The 19,051-nt window shown below is 46.6% G+C and overlaps 1 protein-coding gene across 1 annotated transcript in view; it reads right to left on the bottom strand.

The window, feature by feature from the left end:
- MTREX (Mtr4 exosome RNA helicase) overlaps window positions 1-19,051 on the bottom strand; it is a 232,204-nt gene that overhangs the window by 78,015 nt on the left and 135,138 nt on the right. The window contains exon 20 of the mRNA XM_082255208.1: window positions 17,947-18,057. Within this exon, the coding sequence (XP_082111334.1) occupies window positions 17,947-18,057 (111 nt within the window). The remainder of the gene's footprint in view (window positions 1-17,946; window positions 18,058-19,051) is intronic.

Genomic DNA, 19,051 nt, shown 5'->3' with positions numbered 1-19,051 from the left:
AACCACCTTTCCTCAGACCGAGGATTAGAAAAAAGAAAATAGAACAATGTCCTGGTTCAAGTGAAACCCAGAAACTACCTTAGAGAGAAAAGGATGAGGACAAAAAACTACCTTACCCTGATGCAGAATTAGAAAGGGTTCTTTACACGAAAGAGCCGCTAACTCCGACAGCCTTCTAGCTGAGGTTATAGCAACCAAAAAGACCAGCTGCTTCCTCAACAACAGTAGTAAGGGAATATGCCTGATAGGCTCAAAAGGCTGCTTCTGCAGGGCTGTGAGAATCAGATTCAAGTCTCGAAGACATAGGGGTGGTTTAACTGGCGAAACCATGCAAATCCCACCTTGCAAAAAATGGGCTTCCTGGCATTGAACAATGTGGCCATAACCGAAACCGAGACTCCCTGGTCTCTTAATATTATGGTTTCAATAGCCAGACCGTAAAGCAGGGTGGAATATGGGACCTTGAGATAGCAGATATGGACGACATTGGCAGCAACCACAGCTTTCCCACCGCTAACCTTATGATTTCTGCGTACCAAGACCTCGTGGGCCACAAGGATCAACGGTTTCCCCTCCACCTGTATCCTGTTCAACAGCCGAGGTAGAAGCTGAACTGGTGGAAATGCATAAATCAGGTTGAACCGTGACCAAGGAGTCACCAGAGCATCTATTCCGATCGCGATCGGATCCTTGGATCTGGAAACAAAGTTGTCCAGTTTGTTGTTGAACCTGGACACCAACAGATCTACAACATCGGGAGTACCCAAACGTTGACAGATCAGCTGAAACACTTCGGTGTGTAGGAACCATTCCCCTGCACACAGCTGCTGGCGACTTAAAAAGTCTGCCTGCCAGTTGTCCACCCCTGGAATGAATACTGCTGACAACACAGAACCTACCTCTCTGCCCACGATAGGATGAGTCACCTCCTTCTGAACCGACTGGCTCCTGGTGCCACCCTGATGGTTGATATAAGCCACTAGGGTCGAGTTGTTGGGACTGAATCCTGACAGGACATCCCTGTAGTCTGGACGTCCAATAATTTAGTGCCAAACAGGCAGCCCGGATTCCAAAATGTTGATGGGTAAAATCTGTTCCGCCCGAGACCACGTTCCCTGGGCAGACAGATCCTCCAGGATAGCACCCCAGCCCAGCAGGCTGGTGTCTGGTTACCACTTTCCAAGGCTACCGGCAGAAAAGATTTCCCCTTGATTGAGTTGGTAGGAACCAACCACCAAATCAGATTCTGCCTTACTCTTGGGGGGAAAGAACATTGGGCAATCAAAGGCTTGGACCTTCTGGTTCCAAGCGGAAAGAATACTGTTCTGAAACAGTTTGGAGTGGAACTGCGCATAAGGAATCGTCTCGAAGGACGACATCATTTTGCCTAGCAGCCTCATGCACAGTCGAATGGAAAAAACATTTTCCCTCTGAACTAGCTTTTTTAGAGCCAGAACTTTCTCTTGATGGCAAAAAAAAAAAATCTTTGCCTGAGCGGTGTCTAAAACTAGACCTAGATATTCCAGGACCTGAACAGGCCTTTAGGCCGACTTTTCTCTGTTGATAATCCAACCCAGACTCTCTAAGAACTGGATTGTAAGAGACACATCATATGTCAGACCTGGGCTTGAATGATACTTGAGCAGCAGGTCGGCCAAGTATCCTATTACTGAGATGCCTTGAGCCCTTAGAGAAGCCAATACCGGCGCCAAAACCTTTGTAAACACTGGAGGAGCTGAAGCAAGGCTGAAAGACAGAGCCACAAATTGGAAATGGCCCTGCCCCACTGCGAAGCGCAGAAACTTTTGATGTGGCCTGAAGATTGGCAAATGAAGCAATGCATCCCCGATCTCTATGGAGGCCATAAAGTTTTCTCTTCCTAGAGAGGCTACTACCGAGTGGATTGATTCCATGTGAAAACACCATACAGTCAAATATTGATTCAGAGCCTTGAGATCCAGAATGCGTCTTACCTCACCATTTGGTTTTGGCACTGTAAAGAGGTTTGAATAAAACCCTGTGAATCTTTTCGCTGACTGGAACCTCCACAAATACACCCTGAATCCACAGGTGCTCCAAGGCCTGGAACAAGGGCCTCCTTTTTTCTGGGCATGTAGGAATATTTGAGCCCAGAAACCGATAGGGAGGAAACTATCATGTTCCCAAGTTTTTGAAAACTGTATGGATATATTTATGCAGATCCTCACCAAAAAGATATTCCCCATGAAAGGGGAAAGCTGTCAATTTTTTACAAGGCATTTCTGCTGACCAATTTTTCAGCCACAGAACTCTGCGCATATGAACAGAGAACAGGGCCAACCTGGGATACTTGGATAGAATCCTTAAGCTCATCAATTGAAAACAACGAAGCGCAAGAGATCTCTGCTAAATCATCCGCAGATTCAATCCGAATAGGCAGATCCTTTGATAGCCTCTTAAAAACGGTCCTTCAAGGACTGACAGTCCCCTATAGCTGCAATAGCTGGCTGAACAGCAGAGCCAGCAACAGCAAAGGTAGCCTGAGATAAGGACTCCAGTTTCTTATCTGCTGGATCCTAAACTCCAAGGCATTATCAACCAGACATGTTAAATTCTTATTCACAGAAGAGATGGCAGCGTCAAAAGACGGCATAGCCCACTTTTTCTGGAAATTCTCCTCCATAGGATATAGCAAAGAAAATCTCTGACGAATGAACAACCTGTCAGGATTATCCCAATCTGCATACACCAGCTGCCACAGCAGGGGGTGAAAAGGAAAGGCCTGAACACCCGCTGACGTAAAGAGCCTATCAAGGAACAAGAGGCCTCAGATACCTCCGAAACAGGCAATTTAAACCCAACCACACCAATTCAGTAAGGGATTGAGTCATCATGCTTTCGGAGTGAGATGCTGTAACGGTTCCTCAGAATCAGAATCCTCTGAAGGAGAAATATGTTCAGCCTGTGACTCCTCCATGTCACGAATGGCTACCTCCTCATCATCTTCTACTGCCCAATCTGGTTCTAGACCAGAAGCCCCCGTAGGACCTAGGGCTATAGGTCTTACCTCTTTGCTGGGCCCAGGTGAAGAAGGGGACCTATCCCTTTTCTTCCCACCCTGAGAAAAATAAATCATCCCGACTATTTTACCCTCTAGGCTAGCCAGGGCAGATGCTAAGTCATCCTTAGTAACATAGGGAGAAACAGGAGCATCAGAGGTAGCAACAATACCTGATAGACATAAAGGCTCAGATTAGCCAGTAGCTTTAGGTCTTTCTGTGGAAGAAAATGCAGTGGGAACCGGACTAGGAGAATTTAATCCTGGTGTGGGGGTACTTGACCCATTCCCTGCTGCACCCCTGCTTCTTTTTCTGGAAGACATTGCTTTAAACATAAAGACGACCCAGAATTAAAAAGGTTTGCACCAAGGTAGATCTAGTGTGATACAGCATTAATTAACAGCCATCACAATTAAAAAAAAAAAAAAAAAAACACCCTTTTCTTTGCCATGTACAGTAACACATGTCCAAACATTAGACCTACACCGCTTCCCCAATCAGCCGACCGTCCAGCCAGAGATTCTAAACTCTTCTGCCTTAGCAGCATTCCGTTGAAAAAAAAAAACGGCGTTCTCGTGCTGGCCCGTGACATCATTCACGAGTGCTGCTCCGCACTGCACATGCACCGAGGGGCGCGCGCTTTAGCACATGGACCAAGCTGACCGAGATCTGTAATGCAGACAAACAAACCTGCTGAACATATTGTGCTATTCCTTTCCCAACAAACGTCTTTTTTTTCAAAAACTGAAAAGGAACACTTACCAGTCCCGCCGCAGGACCCTGAATAGGACCCAAACTTCACCCATTACGACAGGCTCCGTCCATGACCATCAAGGACCGGGTCCCCCTGTTATACGGGGTTCACTCCTTTGCACCTGTAGAGCACCCTGCTGGAAATGCTTGGGTATTTAAAGTGGAGTTCCACCCTAATTTAATACTTACCTCTATCTTCTCGCTCCGGGTCACCTGAAAAAAATGGATAATCGCATATTTTTTTTTTTTTACTTACCTCGTAGCGAAGAAAAAATACTTACCTTACTTCCTTCTTCCTCCTTCCTCGGCCGCGGCCCGTCGTCACTTCCTGGCTCTGCAATGATTCCTGGGAGCTGAACGTCATAGCTCCCAGGAATCATTGCGCCTGCACCGGCCCCGACGTCAGTTTCGGGTCGCGCGCGTCATCCCCTTCTAAACAGCTTCTGGGCATGCCCAGAAGCTGTAGAGGGATGACGCGCGCGACCCGGAAGTGACGTCGGGGCCGGCGCAGAGCATCGTGGGACCAAAGAAGGCGGAAGAAGACGCCGAAGGGGATCTCGCTGGCTTCAAGCTGCCCACATCTGAGATGGCAGCGCTGGACAAGACGTTTTCAAGGTAAGTATTTGTCCTAACAGGTAAGTGCAACCCGGGACAGATCAGAGGCTAGCCATTGTGGAATGTACTAGCCCTGACTGTCCCGGGGGTATTAAAAAAAAAAAAAAATCCAGGGTGGAACTCCGCTTTAACCAAGGTTTCATTTCCCAGGGTCCAGCGCCAACAAATGGCCACATTACAGGCGGAAACTCGGGTATTCGGATGCCGAGGCTCAGGTACCATCCTTTTAGCACTTAGCCATTTGAATGGATCCGATTAGATGGTCCCCTTTTCTGGGACAACACGAACCTTGGAGAGCTTTAACAGCCATGACCACCACCTTTAAAACACTGGCGAAAAAACGGATGTTCTTCCTTAATGGGAGGGGGTTATATGAGGAGGAAATTCCTGTCTATTGGTTGCCAATGTCCATTCACCTATAGGTGGCGTATAACCCAAATAGTTATTATCAGCTCTGTGTCCCGTGATGTACAATAAAGAAATAGATTTTTTTTTTCAATTCTATAGAAAAAATGTACAGTACAGAAACTATTCAGTTTATGGCTGCTATTATAATGCTCTCATCTAAAACAGATGTGTAAAGAAAATTTATGAAAATGGATGGAGATGTGCTTGGCAATGCATAATGCAAATGTACAAACTGTGCAGTACAAAATAAGTACGCAGTTGCTACAAGTTATACACACTTGTGGTAAATAATGTAAAACTAGAGAAATAGCAAGAAATGTAAACGCATGCAATATTTCCCTTTGATGCGCACTTGTTTTACTAGTGCACTACTTTAAACATGTCTAATAAGCCTGCAGATGAAATGAATAAATTGTTAATTTTTAAGAAAGTGTTAAGCCTTTTTACAACCAAAACTTTTTCCTCTTAGCATGCCACGTTTGTTATATCTGAATGTTTGCTGCAGTAAGGAAAATCTTAATGTTATACTGTCCCTTCTACTGGACTTTGTAGCAAGCAACTTGAAAAGCCTCTACCAGCCCACTGACCCATAACTATGTAAGGCATTAGGGAAGTGTGGAAAAGAGGGGTAGTTGGGGATGTGGCTTAGAAGTGCACCTCAAGTTTTATGGCTCCCCGAGCACTATGAGGGGAAAAACCAGAAGCTGAGTGCACCTGGTAGTGCCATTGTGGCGTACGGATAGACAGATTAACATAAAATAGTCCATTCAGGAACATGTTTCAACAGAAAAGCCCTATAACCCCTTGTCTGCCAAGGTACACTTATTAATGTCCAGGTAGTCATTAACATCCAGGTAGCGCAAAGCTGCTACTGTACAGTAATTTACTAGCAAAAAATGCAGATTTTAACACAACTAAAAAATTGCCCAGGGAAACCTGTGGTGGAGGGCAAAAGGGAATCGGCACTTCTGGAAGTATTGAATGCAAAAGATTTCAATGGAGGTTTATAGCGCTTTAAAAAGTAAACAGACACAGGCCACCGGAGAGAAAGTAGAAAACCTTTTTTTTGTTAAGTAAACTCCATGTTTGTTTGAGACAACAGTGTCACCTTTAAGTGGAACAATACTCACCCCCGCTGCAGCGATGCATCATCAACAAGTGATGCTGGTCATTTTTCCGGTTTTGATCTTCAGTCATTTTAACAGGAAGGCCAGGGATGGTGTTTCTCCTGTGCATGCATAGGAGTTTATTCAACCCGGCAGATACCGAAACTGAATCCAGACTGGGGAGACCGCTATAGGTGGGATAGGTATCAGGTGCTGTCGGATCCGTAATCCAAAGCCGTATGAACAAAAAGAGATGACCGCACGCCGATGTAAATCAAACTGGAGTATGTTTATTCCACATCAAAAAAATGGGCAAAACTTTAAAAACATCACACTGAGTGCAGGACAAAAGAGGTAGACTCGTTTCACGACTAGAGATGTCGCTTACTCATTACCAATTCAAACGTGAAACGCGTCTACCTCTTTTGTCCTGCACTCACACAGTGTGATGTTTTAAAGTTTTGCCCATTTTTTGATGTGGAATGAACATACTCCAGTTTGATTTACATCGGAGTGCGGTCATCTCTTTTTGTTCATACAGATACCGAAACTGCACACTGAATTACTGTGCGTGATGAGATGAGAGGTTGGGGTCCTATTGAAGAAGCTATTTTTAAATTTTTTCTAAACAAACATGTTTTACGCACCAACCCTGTGCAATGGTTTTGCACAGAGCAGCTCCGATCATCCTTGGGTGCCTCGCCCGTGCTCCTATTGTGGCACACCTGTGTGCTGCATCCTGAGCTTCGGTGTCTGCATCTGTTGACAGACAGTGCAGCTTGGCCACACCCCCTCACTACAGGATTCGATTGACAGCAGCAGGAGCCAATGGCTCCCTGTCCTGTGAGTAGGAAGAGCCACTTTCAGACAGCGCTGGATCAAGAATGGGCTTAAGTATAAGGGAGTCTATTACCAGAGGATTTCTGTTACAGGGAAACGAGTCGATGGAGCCACATCTGTGAGGTCATGTGCACTGGTCTGCTGGCGGGGATCGCAGCCGTGTTTGTAGAACCTTGTTCCGCTATTCGATGCTTTTAAAGATGTAAGTACAATATCTTTTACAATAAAATCTGTCACTGATTTACTACACTATGAAGCTTCTTCTATTCTCTGCTATATGAGGGTTTGGAGGTATTGATCTTTGTGTTGGCCGAGTTATGCCATATGCTGGGATTCAGTTGGGGCCATATCTGTATTTGGATATCTGGCGATAAAAACCATCACACATGAGCAGGTTTCATCTGTATAATTTGAGATCAACTCTGGTAAGAGGCGTGAATATGTTGGGATAACACCTCCTGAGCACATTGACACCAATTTTTTTTCTTTACAGAGCACAACTATTTGTGGATTTAGACTGTTTCATATTTGTGTGTTCAATTAATATTGATAGTCAATCATTTGATATTGTGGTATGAAGTATGGGGTACACATTTTCAAGTTCATTATTATGTTTTTTATGTATTTATGATATGCATATCACATGAATTGGATATATTTTATTTACTAATCCTAATTATACACTTACAGCGATAAATGCACAATTTTTTTAGGGTCTAATATTTTACTTTTTCATTTTTTTTATATTTATATTAGTTTATCATCTATGTACTTTGAGATTTAAAGAGGGCAAGATCCCTCTACAACCACTTTTCAGCAACAAAATGAATTGGCTTTTATTGCCATCAAGAACATAAAACAGTGCTTATGGAAGAAACTTTGTGAATTTGCTAGCAGGTAGATTTTATTGCAGACGAGAGCGTGTAATCTGCAATAAAAATTTTGCATGCCAGCTCCTCTTCTAAAAAAAATGTAAATGGAGTTGCACATGCGCAGAACTCATTCTACAGTGATGAAGATTAATTATCTCCTGTGAGCATGCGTGAGCACTGCAGTATGTTATTCTGGGCCAGTCAATCTAGATGGCCGAAGACACAACGAACCGAACAAGAAAACAAACCAGAAGTTGGAAGTGCCAGCGCAAGGGAGCTCGCATCAGTGGAGCAGAGGCAAGTATATGGCATTTACTTCCACTTTAAGTTACAGAGTCCTCTCAATTTACCTATAATTTAATCAAGTAAAACCATAATCACTAGACTAAGCACAGTTTTTGTTTTAGGGAAGCACCACAGCTTCTTATATTCTGAATTAGTACTTTGATAACTGCCTCTTTGAGAAGCAGGGGGAGATATATATAAACCAGTTAACACACTGGTCTGCATTTCACCAGTGAGCATTAAAGTCTATAATGCCTTTGCAAGCAGGCAGCCATAAGCACAAAAATGCCCTAATGAAAAAATTGGATTTTTGACTTACAGTAAAATCCATTTTTCTGATGTTTATTGACTGACACAGCTACCAATTCTTCTTAATCATTAGGTATACTGCCCCCTACAGGAGTAGGACACTAGGCAGGAAAAAGCTTGACTACACCTATGGGCAGTCCCAGGAGGAAACACCCACTCTCAGCTATAGGCACTCAGTTTTATTACAAGCAGTGTCACAAGAAAGCCAACTCCACAGAGGGGTGGGTGCTGCGTCAGTCGATCAGAGAAATGTATTTTATGATAATTCATCAATTCAATGTTCTTTCGTTCATTGATGGACACAGCTCCTGATTCTTTTTAACCATTGGGATGTCCCAAAGCAGTGTCAAACATGAGAGGTGGTAAACAAAAGAAAAAAATTCCCAAGGCTAACCATAGCCAACCAGGTAACATGGAGCTCAACCATACACAACTGGACCTCATCTGAAAAAAAACAAAAAAATACTACACCCTCAAAGAGAACCAGGTCCTCTAAACAGCAGCCAGCAAAACCTTGCGGCCAAAAGAAGCATCCGCAGATGCCTACACATCCACTTTACAAAAAACTGTAAAAAAATGTGTGCAGGTGGCTGACTTGCAAACCTACGTCACTGACGCTTGACGAAAAGCCAAGGAGACACTAAGCTCCCTAGTAGAGTGCACATTGACAAGGAAAGGAGGAACCTGACCCTTGATGCAAAAGGCCTGAACCACCTCTGATCCATCTGGAAATGGTCACAAAAGAAGCAGTCAACCCTTTCTAAGTTCTGTTCGTGAGCACAAATAGAGAGTCTGACTTCCTAAAAGATTCCATAGCTGTCAGTTACACCCTAATTGCCTGAACAACATCCAAGGCATGCAAGGCAATTTCTTTCAGATGTTTAGGCCTGGGACACAGGGGAGGCCACACAATGTCTTCATTCAAATGACAGTCAGAGACCACCTTAGGAAGGAATGAATGACAGAGGCAAAGCACCACCTTATCTTTAGGAATCACCATAAGGTGGACAGGATGACATTGCCAGTTCCAACACCCTGCGCACAGAGGTGATAGCCACCAAAGAAGGCCACCTTCTGGGGCAGTGAAGCAGGGACACCTTCCGAAGATGCGGCTTGTGACCCACCAGTGGGTCGCGACCCACAGTTTGGGAAGTCCTCGGCCTTTTGGCTAAGATCAAGCGTAGTATCTGTTCTTATCAGTTGGTATGGAACCTGATGGTTAGTATCGGTAGGGGCCGAAATGAACCGGGGCGCTCTGGGCGTAACTGGAGGACCGGGAAGTAAGCCATGCCAGAGAAAGCCAGATGGGTCCATTGATTTGAATGGGTCCGCCCCTATCAGTTTGAAGGGAGCGAGAAAACCAGCTTGTCCGACTGGTTAGTACTGCTCCTGGATGTGATTGGTAAGGAATGGCGGATGGCGGTGGGAGAGCCTTTCCTCCTGGGTTGAATCTGGCCTTGCAAAAGGCTCGTCCCCAGTTGAAGGCAGGTTCTCCCTAAGCTGTCTAAAGTTCTGATGCCTCCTGATGGGATAGGGCTACACTCGGTCTGGCCTTGGGCCGAGATAGAAAAAGCCAGTGGTGTACGTGCCCCTGGGGTGGCAGCCCAGGGGTGCCTTAATTCTCACTGGTGAGGGGCAGCTCGCCTTGAGTTTTTCGGCACCTTGGTCACTGCACCTACACACTTTTTCAGCACCTGCCTCTTGGGCTAGGCCTTTTGGCTTCAACCAGAGGAATTTTTATTCCGGCCGGAAGGCCTGCCTTTGTATTTTACACATAGGCACTAATTCACTTCTCCACTTCCCCTCCCCACCTTTTTGTTTGCGTGTGTGCTTTTTCTTTGTAGTGTTTGTCACTTCACTGTCACTTTTTTTTCTGCACGACAAGTACGGTGTGGGTCTCTGGGCCTACCTTGAAAGTCTTGGGGGGGGGTGGACATGGCCTTTTGGCTTAGTTCACCCTCTCTCATGGGGTCTCCCTTCGGGGGAGCCCCACCCAGTACTTGGGGTGGGCTGTTTCGGCAGTCCCCCTGGAGAACGGGGTTTGCCAGGTCTCGGCCAGGCAAACTATAGGAAGTACCTCAGTCCCTGTCAGGAGTCTTGCGCCCCGGGGGATCAAGGTATAGGTCCAACCTCGGAGGCCAGACCATTTTCGCACACCCTGTGCAGTTTTTGTGTTTCTTCACGTTTGCGTGTGTGCACTTTTTATGCACCGGGTGTTAAGTCTTTTGAGTGTGTTTCACACGTTACGGGTCAAAAAAAAAGAAAAAAAAAAAAAAAAAGGGACACCTTCTGAACATTTTCAAAGGGAGGCTTCTGTAGAGCTGAAAGCACAACATTAATATTCCAGGGTGGCAACGGAGCCCGCACTGAAGGAACCAAATGTCGGACATCCTGAAGAAAAGGTACGCACCAGGGAGTGTGTGGCCAAAGGTCGTTGGAAAAAAGACTGCCAAAAACCGATATCTGGCTCTTGATAGTACTCAAGGCCAATTTCTGTTCAACCCCCCCCCCCCCCCATTGAAGGAAGGTTAAGATTCAATCCACAGAGAAGGAGCAAGGATGAACCCAGAGAGACTCCTACCACGCAATGTACTTCTTCCACGTACGATAGATCTTCCTAGAAGTGGATTTCCTAGCTTTTAACAGTGTAGGAATCACCGAATCACCGACTAAGACAAACCTCCATCCTTCAGTACCTGGTGTTCAACAGCCAAGCCATCAAAGCCAGTGACTGAAGCAGTATGGAAGATTGGTCCCTGGGACAGCAGATGCTCCCTGAGAGGAAGTCCCCATGGAGCTTCGGCGAACAGCCGTACCAGATCAGCCTACCGAGACCGATAAGGCCAGTCGGGAGCCACTAGAATGACTGGAATCCCTTCTGCCTGGATCCTGCACAGGAGTCACTGGAATGAAATCGGTCAACCCACCTTAGAATGTCAGCTACTTACCGAGCCGCCAGGACATTTCTTGTGCCCCCATGGTGATTGATATAGACCACGGCTGAATGAATTCATACCGTACACCCCTGAAGACAAATTGTCCAATGAGTCAGACAAAGTGTGATCGCTAGGAGTTCCAGTACATTCATCGGTAGTCTGGCCTCTGTTAGAGTCCAGACCACCTAAGCATGTCTGTGCTTAAGTCGCCTTCCCACCCGGACAGGCTGGCATCCGTGGTGACAACCGTCCAATACAGGGGGAGAAAGGATTTTTCCTGTTGGAAGTGCTGGAGAAGGAAGCCACCTCTAGAGACCATGGATCCTGTCCCATTTTACCAGAATCTCTTTAGCAGAGATCTTGTGTGGAACCGATCGCCTCGAGGTAGGACACCATCAGGCCCAGCAACCGCGTGTAAGCCCGAAATGATGACCGTCTCCTGAACAGAAGCTGAATTGCCTGCTGCAAACTCCAGAGTTTTTCCAGAGGAAGAAACACTCTGGCTGAGGCCAAGTCAGACCCAGATAGTCCAGTTTTTGTGGACAGAAACAAAGACTTCTGAAGGTGCAGAACTCAACCAAACTCCCTCAGTTTGCAGAGCATTCTCCAGTTGGCCATCAGAGCAGTCAGAGACCACGCTCACAGAAGACTGTCCAGGTACCCCAGTACCGCGATCTCCTGCTGACAAACAATGCCAGCACTGGGGCCAACACTCTTTTGAAGACCCGATGAGCAGAGGCGAGACAGAGGTCAATGCCACAAACTGATAATACTCTCCGCCCATGACAAAACGGAGGAAGCGCTAGTGACCACCACATATTATAATGTGCAGGTAGGTGTCTTTCATGTCGATAGAAGGGAGAAGAAATCCCCCTGAGGTAGAACACCACTACCGTGTGAATGGACTCCATGCCGAAACTTCTGTACTCACACAAAGCACTTGAGGTCCAGAATTGGACGTACCTTGTCTTCCTTCTAGGGGACTGTAAGGAGGTTTGTGTAAAAACCCCTGAAAACATTCCGAAGTCGAACAATCACCCTTGAAGTAACAAGTCTTAGACTTCCCCAAAGAGAAGTGCAGGTTGGAAGGGAAGAACCTTTCCGGAGGATAAGACTGAACTTGATCTTGTAGCCTGACTGAATAACTTAGTGAAACCACTTGTCCTGTACCAGGGAGGTCCATGGATCCGAAAACCAGCGAAGACATCCCCCCCACCACAGAAACTAGTGAGGGCGTCCTACAGGCAGAGGCAGCCTTGTCTGCAGGTCCGGAAGTGCATGCTAGTGGCATACCAGACCAGGTCCTCTCGGGAACCTCCGGTGGAAGCCCTGACTTTTGATCCCTTGTCTTGAGACCCGAGAGATGAAAAGGCCTCCTATGAGTCAAGGAGAATGGCCTACGTCTACGATGGGGCTCCTTGCCCCAGTTTAGCCAGATAATATGCAGAAGGACCACTGCTAATACTGACAGCTTAAAAATCAAAGGAGCCGCATGCAAAAAGACATCAAAGCTAAACTGTAGACCCTGGACCAACTGATCCGCCAGCTACCTAAAGCCAGGGGGAAGTTGTTTTCCCTGCAGGTCCAGGCATAAAAGTTTAGCCCACTCGATCAGAGTTTGCTACATCAGGGAAATAGTAAATAATGGCCTAAGTGCCACAGTGAACACATTGTGGGCCAGAACCTCCGTCCTATCAGCCGGGTCTTTAAAGGCCGGGGACTCAACCAGAATTAGGGTATCTTCATTTGACCTTTAACCCGACAAGTCTTCTACAGGTGGGACCATCCACCTTTAACGCAGTTATCTTCATAAGGACACAGCAAGCAAAAAGCGCTTAGGAGCCATTGCGTTTTGGACAACTCCCCTGTTTTGTTAAAGTGAGGGAAAAAGGGAACACCCTCGTCACTTGGGAGGACCTGTGGGTGCCAAAAAAAGGACCAGTGCCTCCGATGCAGCATTAGCCGCAACCTCCATTTGTCACGCACTGACACAAACAGTGCATCCACCAGTGCCTATTTAAACACGGCTAGAGGAGCAGAGGAATCCTCCTCCCTATTTGAGCACTTGGTGTGTGGACGCAGACCCAGTAGGGTCGCTAAATACTAAGCTCACCCTGAAAAACATGAGGCTGCCGACTAAGATCTCGCAAAGGGGACGCCAGGCAAAGGGCCCACAATTGACAACCTATCGGACCCCACAAAAACAAAACAAAAAAAAACAAACAACAAGGTCGCCCTTAATAGAGGGCATAATAGAAAATAGCCCACTTAAAAGGGGCCGTCCGCTAAGACGCAGAGGCAGGGTACCCTGATGGTCCCGCAGCGCTAAAGGGGCAGGTGCCCCACACAAAGGCGGCAAGGCTGTCATTCACAAATGAAGCACCCCCACAGCGCCACCCCTTCAAATGTAGGCTCCAAGCTGACCAAATGGCCTAGCAGGCCGCAGCTTAAATTTTTGTGGAGGCCCAGCCGCAAGTGCATGGATCCTCAGCACAAGGAAGAGCGGGGGCTTCAGCTAAACTCACTGGGCGCGCCCCCCCAACGGGGTTGCCCAACTTGGCTGCATGGCCTAGTAGGCCGCAAAGCCGCTGCCTACATTTTTGTGGGTGCCCATCCGCATGGGCACGAGCCCCAGTGGAGCCGACCACCCAGGGGCAGCAGAGGGGAAGGCAGATACCCAAACGGGAGGCAGTGGTCTCAAACACCCTCACAGGGACGCCTCACAAAGTTTTCAACGATTAGGCCGCAAAGCCGCGGCCTACATTTTCGGCCGGATCCGGCTGCATGAGGTGCGTACCCGCAGATGTTAAGCCATCAGCTCCCCCAGCCCAACAACCGCCACAGGGAGCCCAAAGGAAATCCCTGCCCTAGTCACAAGCCCCCAGGATGGCAGATAACCCTGCTCAAACCCCTGTTGCGAACCAGGAAAACCTGGTCAGCAGCAACTTCAACCAGTCCCCTTAAGAGCATGTGGGAACAGCTAGCTCATAACCTCACCCAGGGAGGGGGCCGAAAGACCCACAGTGACCACCAAAATTTTAGAGGGGCTGGGGGGGTGGGGGGGGGGGGGAGGAGAACCCAGGGGTCTCACCGTCCCAGGCAGGGGCCCAAGTCCACCCCAGAACCCTCCAAGGGTAGAGGGGGGACAGCTACTTACCAAACCAGGAACAGGTTGGGCACTGCTCCAGACAGGAGACTGCTCCATCATAATGTGGGTGCTGTCAGCTAGGAGGAACCACTACGACTCAGGTCCGGCACTTGACTGTAGACCACAGGAACAAAATAATGAGGAAAAAATTCAATTCAAAAAGAAGATATTGCCAGGACCAGTGCCTATAGCTGAGTGGGTTTTTTTCTAGAGCTTTTTCCTGCCTAGTGTTCTACTCCTGTAGGGGGGCAGTATAACCCAATGGTTAAGAAAAATCAGGAGCTGTGCCTGTCAATGAGCGAAAGAGATATTGAGCTGCACAGCAGATGATCTTTATCTTCGGTCTGCATATGAAGCATGTATTATAATTAAACCGCTTTAAAAATTAGGTGTAAAACATGTACCTAATGACAATTGCAGAACAACCATTGCAGAAAAATAGTCTCTATGCCCACGATCTTTCATTGATAACACAGAACACCTCTCTTAGCATGAGAAATCCATATGCACAGAATTGCATATCACTTTTTAGTCTTTCGGCTAATAAACTGTAGTGTGTGTCTATCAGCTTTTGGGATCAAAACGCTGGTGTCTCTTGAGTGGCAGTGCTAGTTTGTAATTCAGATTAAAAAGGTGGGTCCTTTTCCTCCCGGGCCGATTCTGGCCTGGTTTACCAGGCTTGTCCCTGATTGAAGGCAGGCAGTACTCTCCCTAAGTACGAATGCTTTTCTGATAGGAATGGGGCTATATTTGTCTGGTCAGGGGCTGTGTGGTGCAAGGACCTCTCAGTAATGTAACCCCTGGTAGTGGGGTCTCGCTTCTCGGCCTTTTGGCTAAGATCAAGTGTAGTATCTGTTCTTATCAGTTGGTATGGGCCTTAGCTAGTACCAGTATGACCGAAACCCGGAGCGCTCTGAGTATTGAGGTATGGGGAGTAGGTCATCTGGGAAAGCATGTGGGGCCCGCCGCCTTCTGATTTGAATGGGTTGAACTGTCCTAACCAGTTTGAAGGGAGCAGGAAAGCCGGTCTGGAGGGTGAGCCCGGTGGAACTGCTCCTGGATGTAATGGGCTGAGGAACAGGACGGCGAGGGGAGGGCTTTCTCTCCTGGGTTTTGATCTGGCTTTGTGGCGAGCCTGTCCCCAGTTGTAGGCGCGCTCTCCAAGCTGTCCAGGTTCTGATGTCTGCTGGTGGGGATAGGCTACACTCGGTCTGGCCGGGGGCTGAGATTGAAAAAGCCCGTAGTGTAAGTGCCCCTGGGGTGGCAGCCCAGGGGTGCCTTAATTTCTCACTGGTGAGGGGCAGCTCGCTGTGAGTCTTTTCGGCACCTTGGTCACTGCACTATGCACACCTTTTTCGCACCTGCCTCTTGGGACAGGCCTTTTGGCTTGCACCAGAGGAATTTTTTATTCCGGCTGGAAGGCCTGCCTTGGTTCCTCACATGGCACCATTGCACTTTCCCCACTTCCCCTTCCCCACTTCTATGTTTTGTTTGTCTTTTTCTTTGGAGTCCGTCACCTGCACTGTCACCTTTGTTTTCTTTATTTGCACAGACTGGAGTGTGTGGGTCCTCGGGCCCTGCCATAAGTATTGGGAGGGGTTCGATATGGCCTTTTGGCTTAGTTCGCCCTCTCCCATGGGGTCTCCCTTCGGGGGAGCCCTACTTAGTACTCGGTGGGGGCTGTTTCGGCAGTCCCCCTCAAGAACGGGGTCGGTCTGGTTTCGGCCAGACAGACCATGAGTACCTTATGTCCCTGTCAGGAGTCTTGCGCCCCGGGGGATTGAGGTTTCGGGTCCTACCTCTTTGGAGGGAAGACCATACGTTGTCGCACACCCTGTGCTTTTTTGTGTTCTCACTTTGTGTGTGTGCACTTTTTTATGCACCGGGCGGAGTCTTTTGAGTGTGTTGCACACGCTACGGGCTGAAAAAAAAAAAGTGGGGTCTCAGAAGTGCTATTAAACACTGTTTGGGACCCCACTGAGTTTCACAGGCACTTGGTACTTTTATTGCATGTATTTATCACGGGCACTTGTACTGTGGTTTGTGTTTATTTTTTTTACTTACAGAGATGGAGGGTGCAGGTTTTTAGGGCCTGTCCTACAATCAGGGAGAAGGTCTGTGGCCTTCGGTCTTTTTGGAAAAACCCTCACACCAAGTACATGGTGGACCAGCATCAACAGATCCCTATGGAGTGGGATCCACCTGGCTTCAGATTAGGTGGACCAGAGCACCTTGACCTAGTCAGGAGACTTGCACTCCGGGGGATTCAGGGGGTTGAGGCTCTTCTACTTAGAAAGTCGATTATTGCGGTGCTGTGATTTCACAGTTCACTTTTTTTTGTTCACAGGCAATTCAAAAAGCACTGCGGAATTCCCGTATAAATAAAAAGAAAAAAGAAATATGCACAGAATTGGAGTCCAAAGAAAGTCATATTGTAAAGAATGTGCAGTGTCAGGATTTCAATGCCCTCAACTTGCTGGAGCCAGAGAGATCTTAGTAGCTCAGCTACACCATCATTACAGCTTTAGAGGCAGTAATTGGTGTGATTGAATAGCAGCCACTATTGCCAAAGTGGTCAGTAGGAAACCCACAAAACCGTTAGAGAACTGTAAGCGTGCTGCCTCATTTTCTTTTGCGATGACGACACACAGCAATCATTTCAAGGTAAAATACTAAAATTTTAAAAAAGCTAAATACTGAGAACTATCTCAAATGACAGCCAATGAGTATTGGGCTTGAGTAAAATTGAAGCTATTTGGTCAAGTACAAAATAGCTGTTAGTTGGGATCATCATGCTTTCTTCCTACTTCATATGTGGACAGCCTATTTATAAATGGTACTCAGAACTTACCAGACTATTTTTTATTGTCAGTGTGCATGGTCACAAGTGTGTGGTATACAGCACACAGGAAATGTAAATTTTTACTGACGCTCAGAGAAATTTATTTGGGGTACAACCTTATGTAACTATGCAAAACTTTGAGTTGTCCGTTTAACAAAGTTACTGCGCTCTGCTGATTAGAGGTATACGACCAACTCAAAATTTTGCTTATCAGACCTCTGCAGAGAGAATACTGCTTCCACACAGACAGTAAGGGTTCTTCTTTGCAGCAACCTGGAATGTATTTCGCTGATTTAAACAAAGTTGAATTGGGCTTAAAAGTTGTTCACTTACTGCTTAAGAAAATGTAAATATTTGAATTTCCACAGCCAAGCATATGTTGCACTCGAGAGCCTGTCCTGTTCCAAACAAATAAAAATTACAGTTCTCAGCAACAGAAGAGGCATTGCAATCTCCTCCACAGCGGCTTATGCCTTCTACTTTCCCTCTAATCTAATGCTGCAGTCTCAGCATTTGACAATTCTGGGAGTGATGGATGCCTGTATTAGTAACTCAGCAGAGTGGTTCTATCCTTCAACCTCCATGTCACTGCTGTATTCTGTACAGCCAGAAATGGCGGGGAACTGATCAGGTATATGCCCATAGGCACGTTTGCTTTAAGACCACATTTCTTCCAACAATTGCAGAATTTTAAATCCTCTGTCGCCCCAGGTCTAATTTCATTGCATGAATAAATATACAGTGTAAAATTGAATCAGAGTTTAAGCACATTCTTCAGAAATATATTAACTTACCTGGATAGCCTTAAGGACACTTTGTCTGTTATCTAGAGGCCGAAGATCCTTTGGAATAAACAGGCGAACACTGCTTATGGATGTCAGCAAATGCAAAACGACTGGAACCACCTGTATAGAGAATAAAATATTTTGCTTACTTTCATAAGAGCATCCCATGTCAGACCATTAATCTATAAGGATTTGTATATGTTGAATTAAACATTTCTCTAGACGATAGAAAAGCTAACGTAGCATTTGTGCCACCTGGTACCATGTTAGCTTCTTTTAAATCAGCCCATTTTAACAGTCCACAAGGAATGAAAGCATAATGTGGTTAAGAAAGACCGGCATTTTCAGAAGAGGTACACCATGGCAATCTCCATATTCTCAGTCGTTTCCTGGCTGTCACCGTGACCCAGTGCCTGACATTTTCTGAGGCACGGACCTGAAAAAAGTAAACAGATTGGTCCTTCTGACTTTCTTCACTGAATGCTTGTTCCAGAGTCCGACACTCAAACTACTGAGGCCAGTGGCAATGAAGTAACTGGTAATCTTAAACTCTGGCCAGCTATCCAAACCTGGTCCTGAGTCCATCCTTTCCCTCTCATGTTCTTTATCTTACTCTAGATAGTGCACTCTCCCCAAGATACTCTGACCTAATTGGACTCGAGTGTTAACATCAGCCACTTAGTTGGCATTTACTTTTCAGAATGTTTAGGACAAGGTTGTCATCCTGTGTAGGTGTATCAGCGGTCATTTTCATTTCTATGAAATCAGTAAAAGCTATTGCACTGAAAAGCTGGCCAGCAATGGCTGCCCCCAGGTTTCAAAGTACAGGCTAAGCAATTCTGCACCTTTTTCTAAGCCTTACCAGAGCCCTCCATAGAATTTTCCACTTCCACTGCATTGGGCGCTCACTACCTCCCAACTTGACAGCATTCCGACATGAGCAACACAGCATGTGGGAGTGAATGGCAACAGTGACTTAGAAAACTGGTACCAATATAGGATCTTTCAGAGGATACAGTGGTTCTCTGAAGAGGCAAGCTTCTTGGTTTAATTTGCTTGTATGCTGTAAGGAGTTACATAACAGATGCTACAGTTTTGTGGAGGCTGCCAACTC

The sequence above is a fragment of the Pelophylax lessonae genome (genome assembly GCF_965119305.1).
Source record: "Pelophylax lessonae genome assembly, chromosome: 1".
Lineage (NCBI taxonomy): Eukaryota > Metazoa > Chordata > Amphibia > Anura > Ranidae > Pelophylax > Pelophylax lessonae.
Note: the sequence above shows the minus strand (reverse complement) of the source record. Positions and strands in the feature narration are given on the sequence as shown.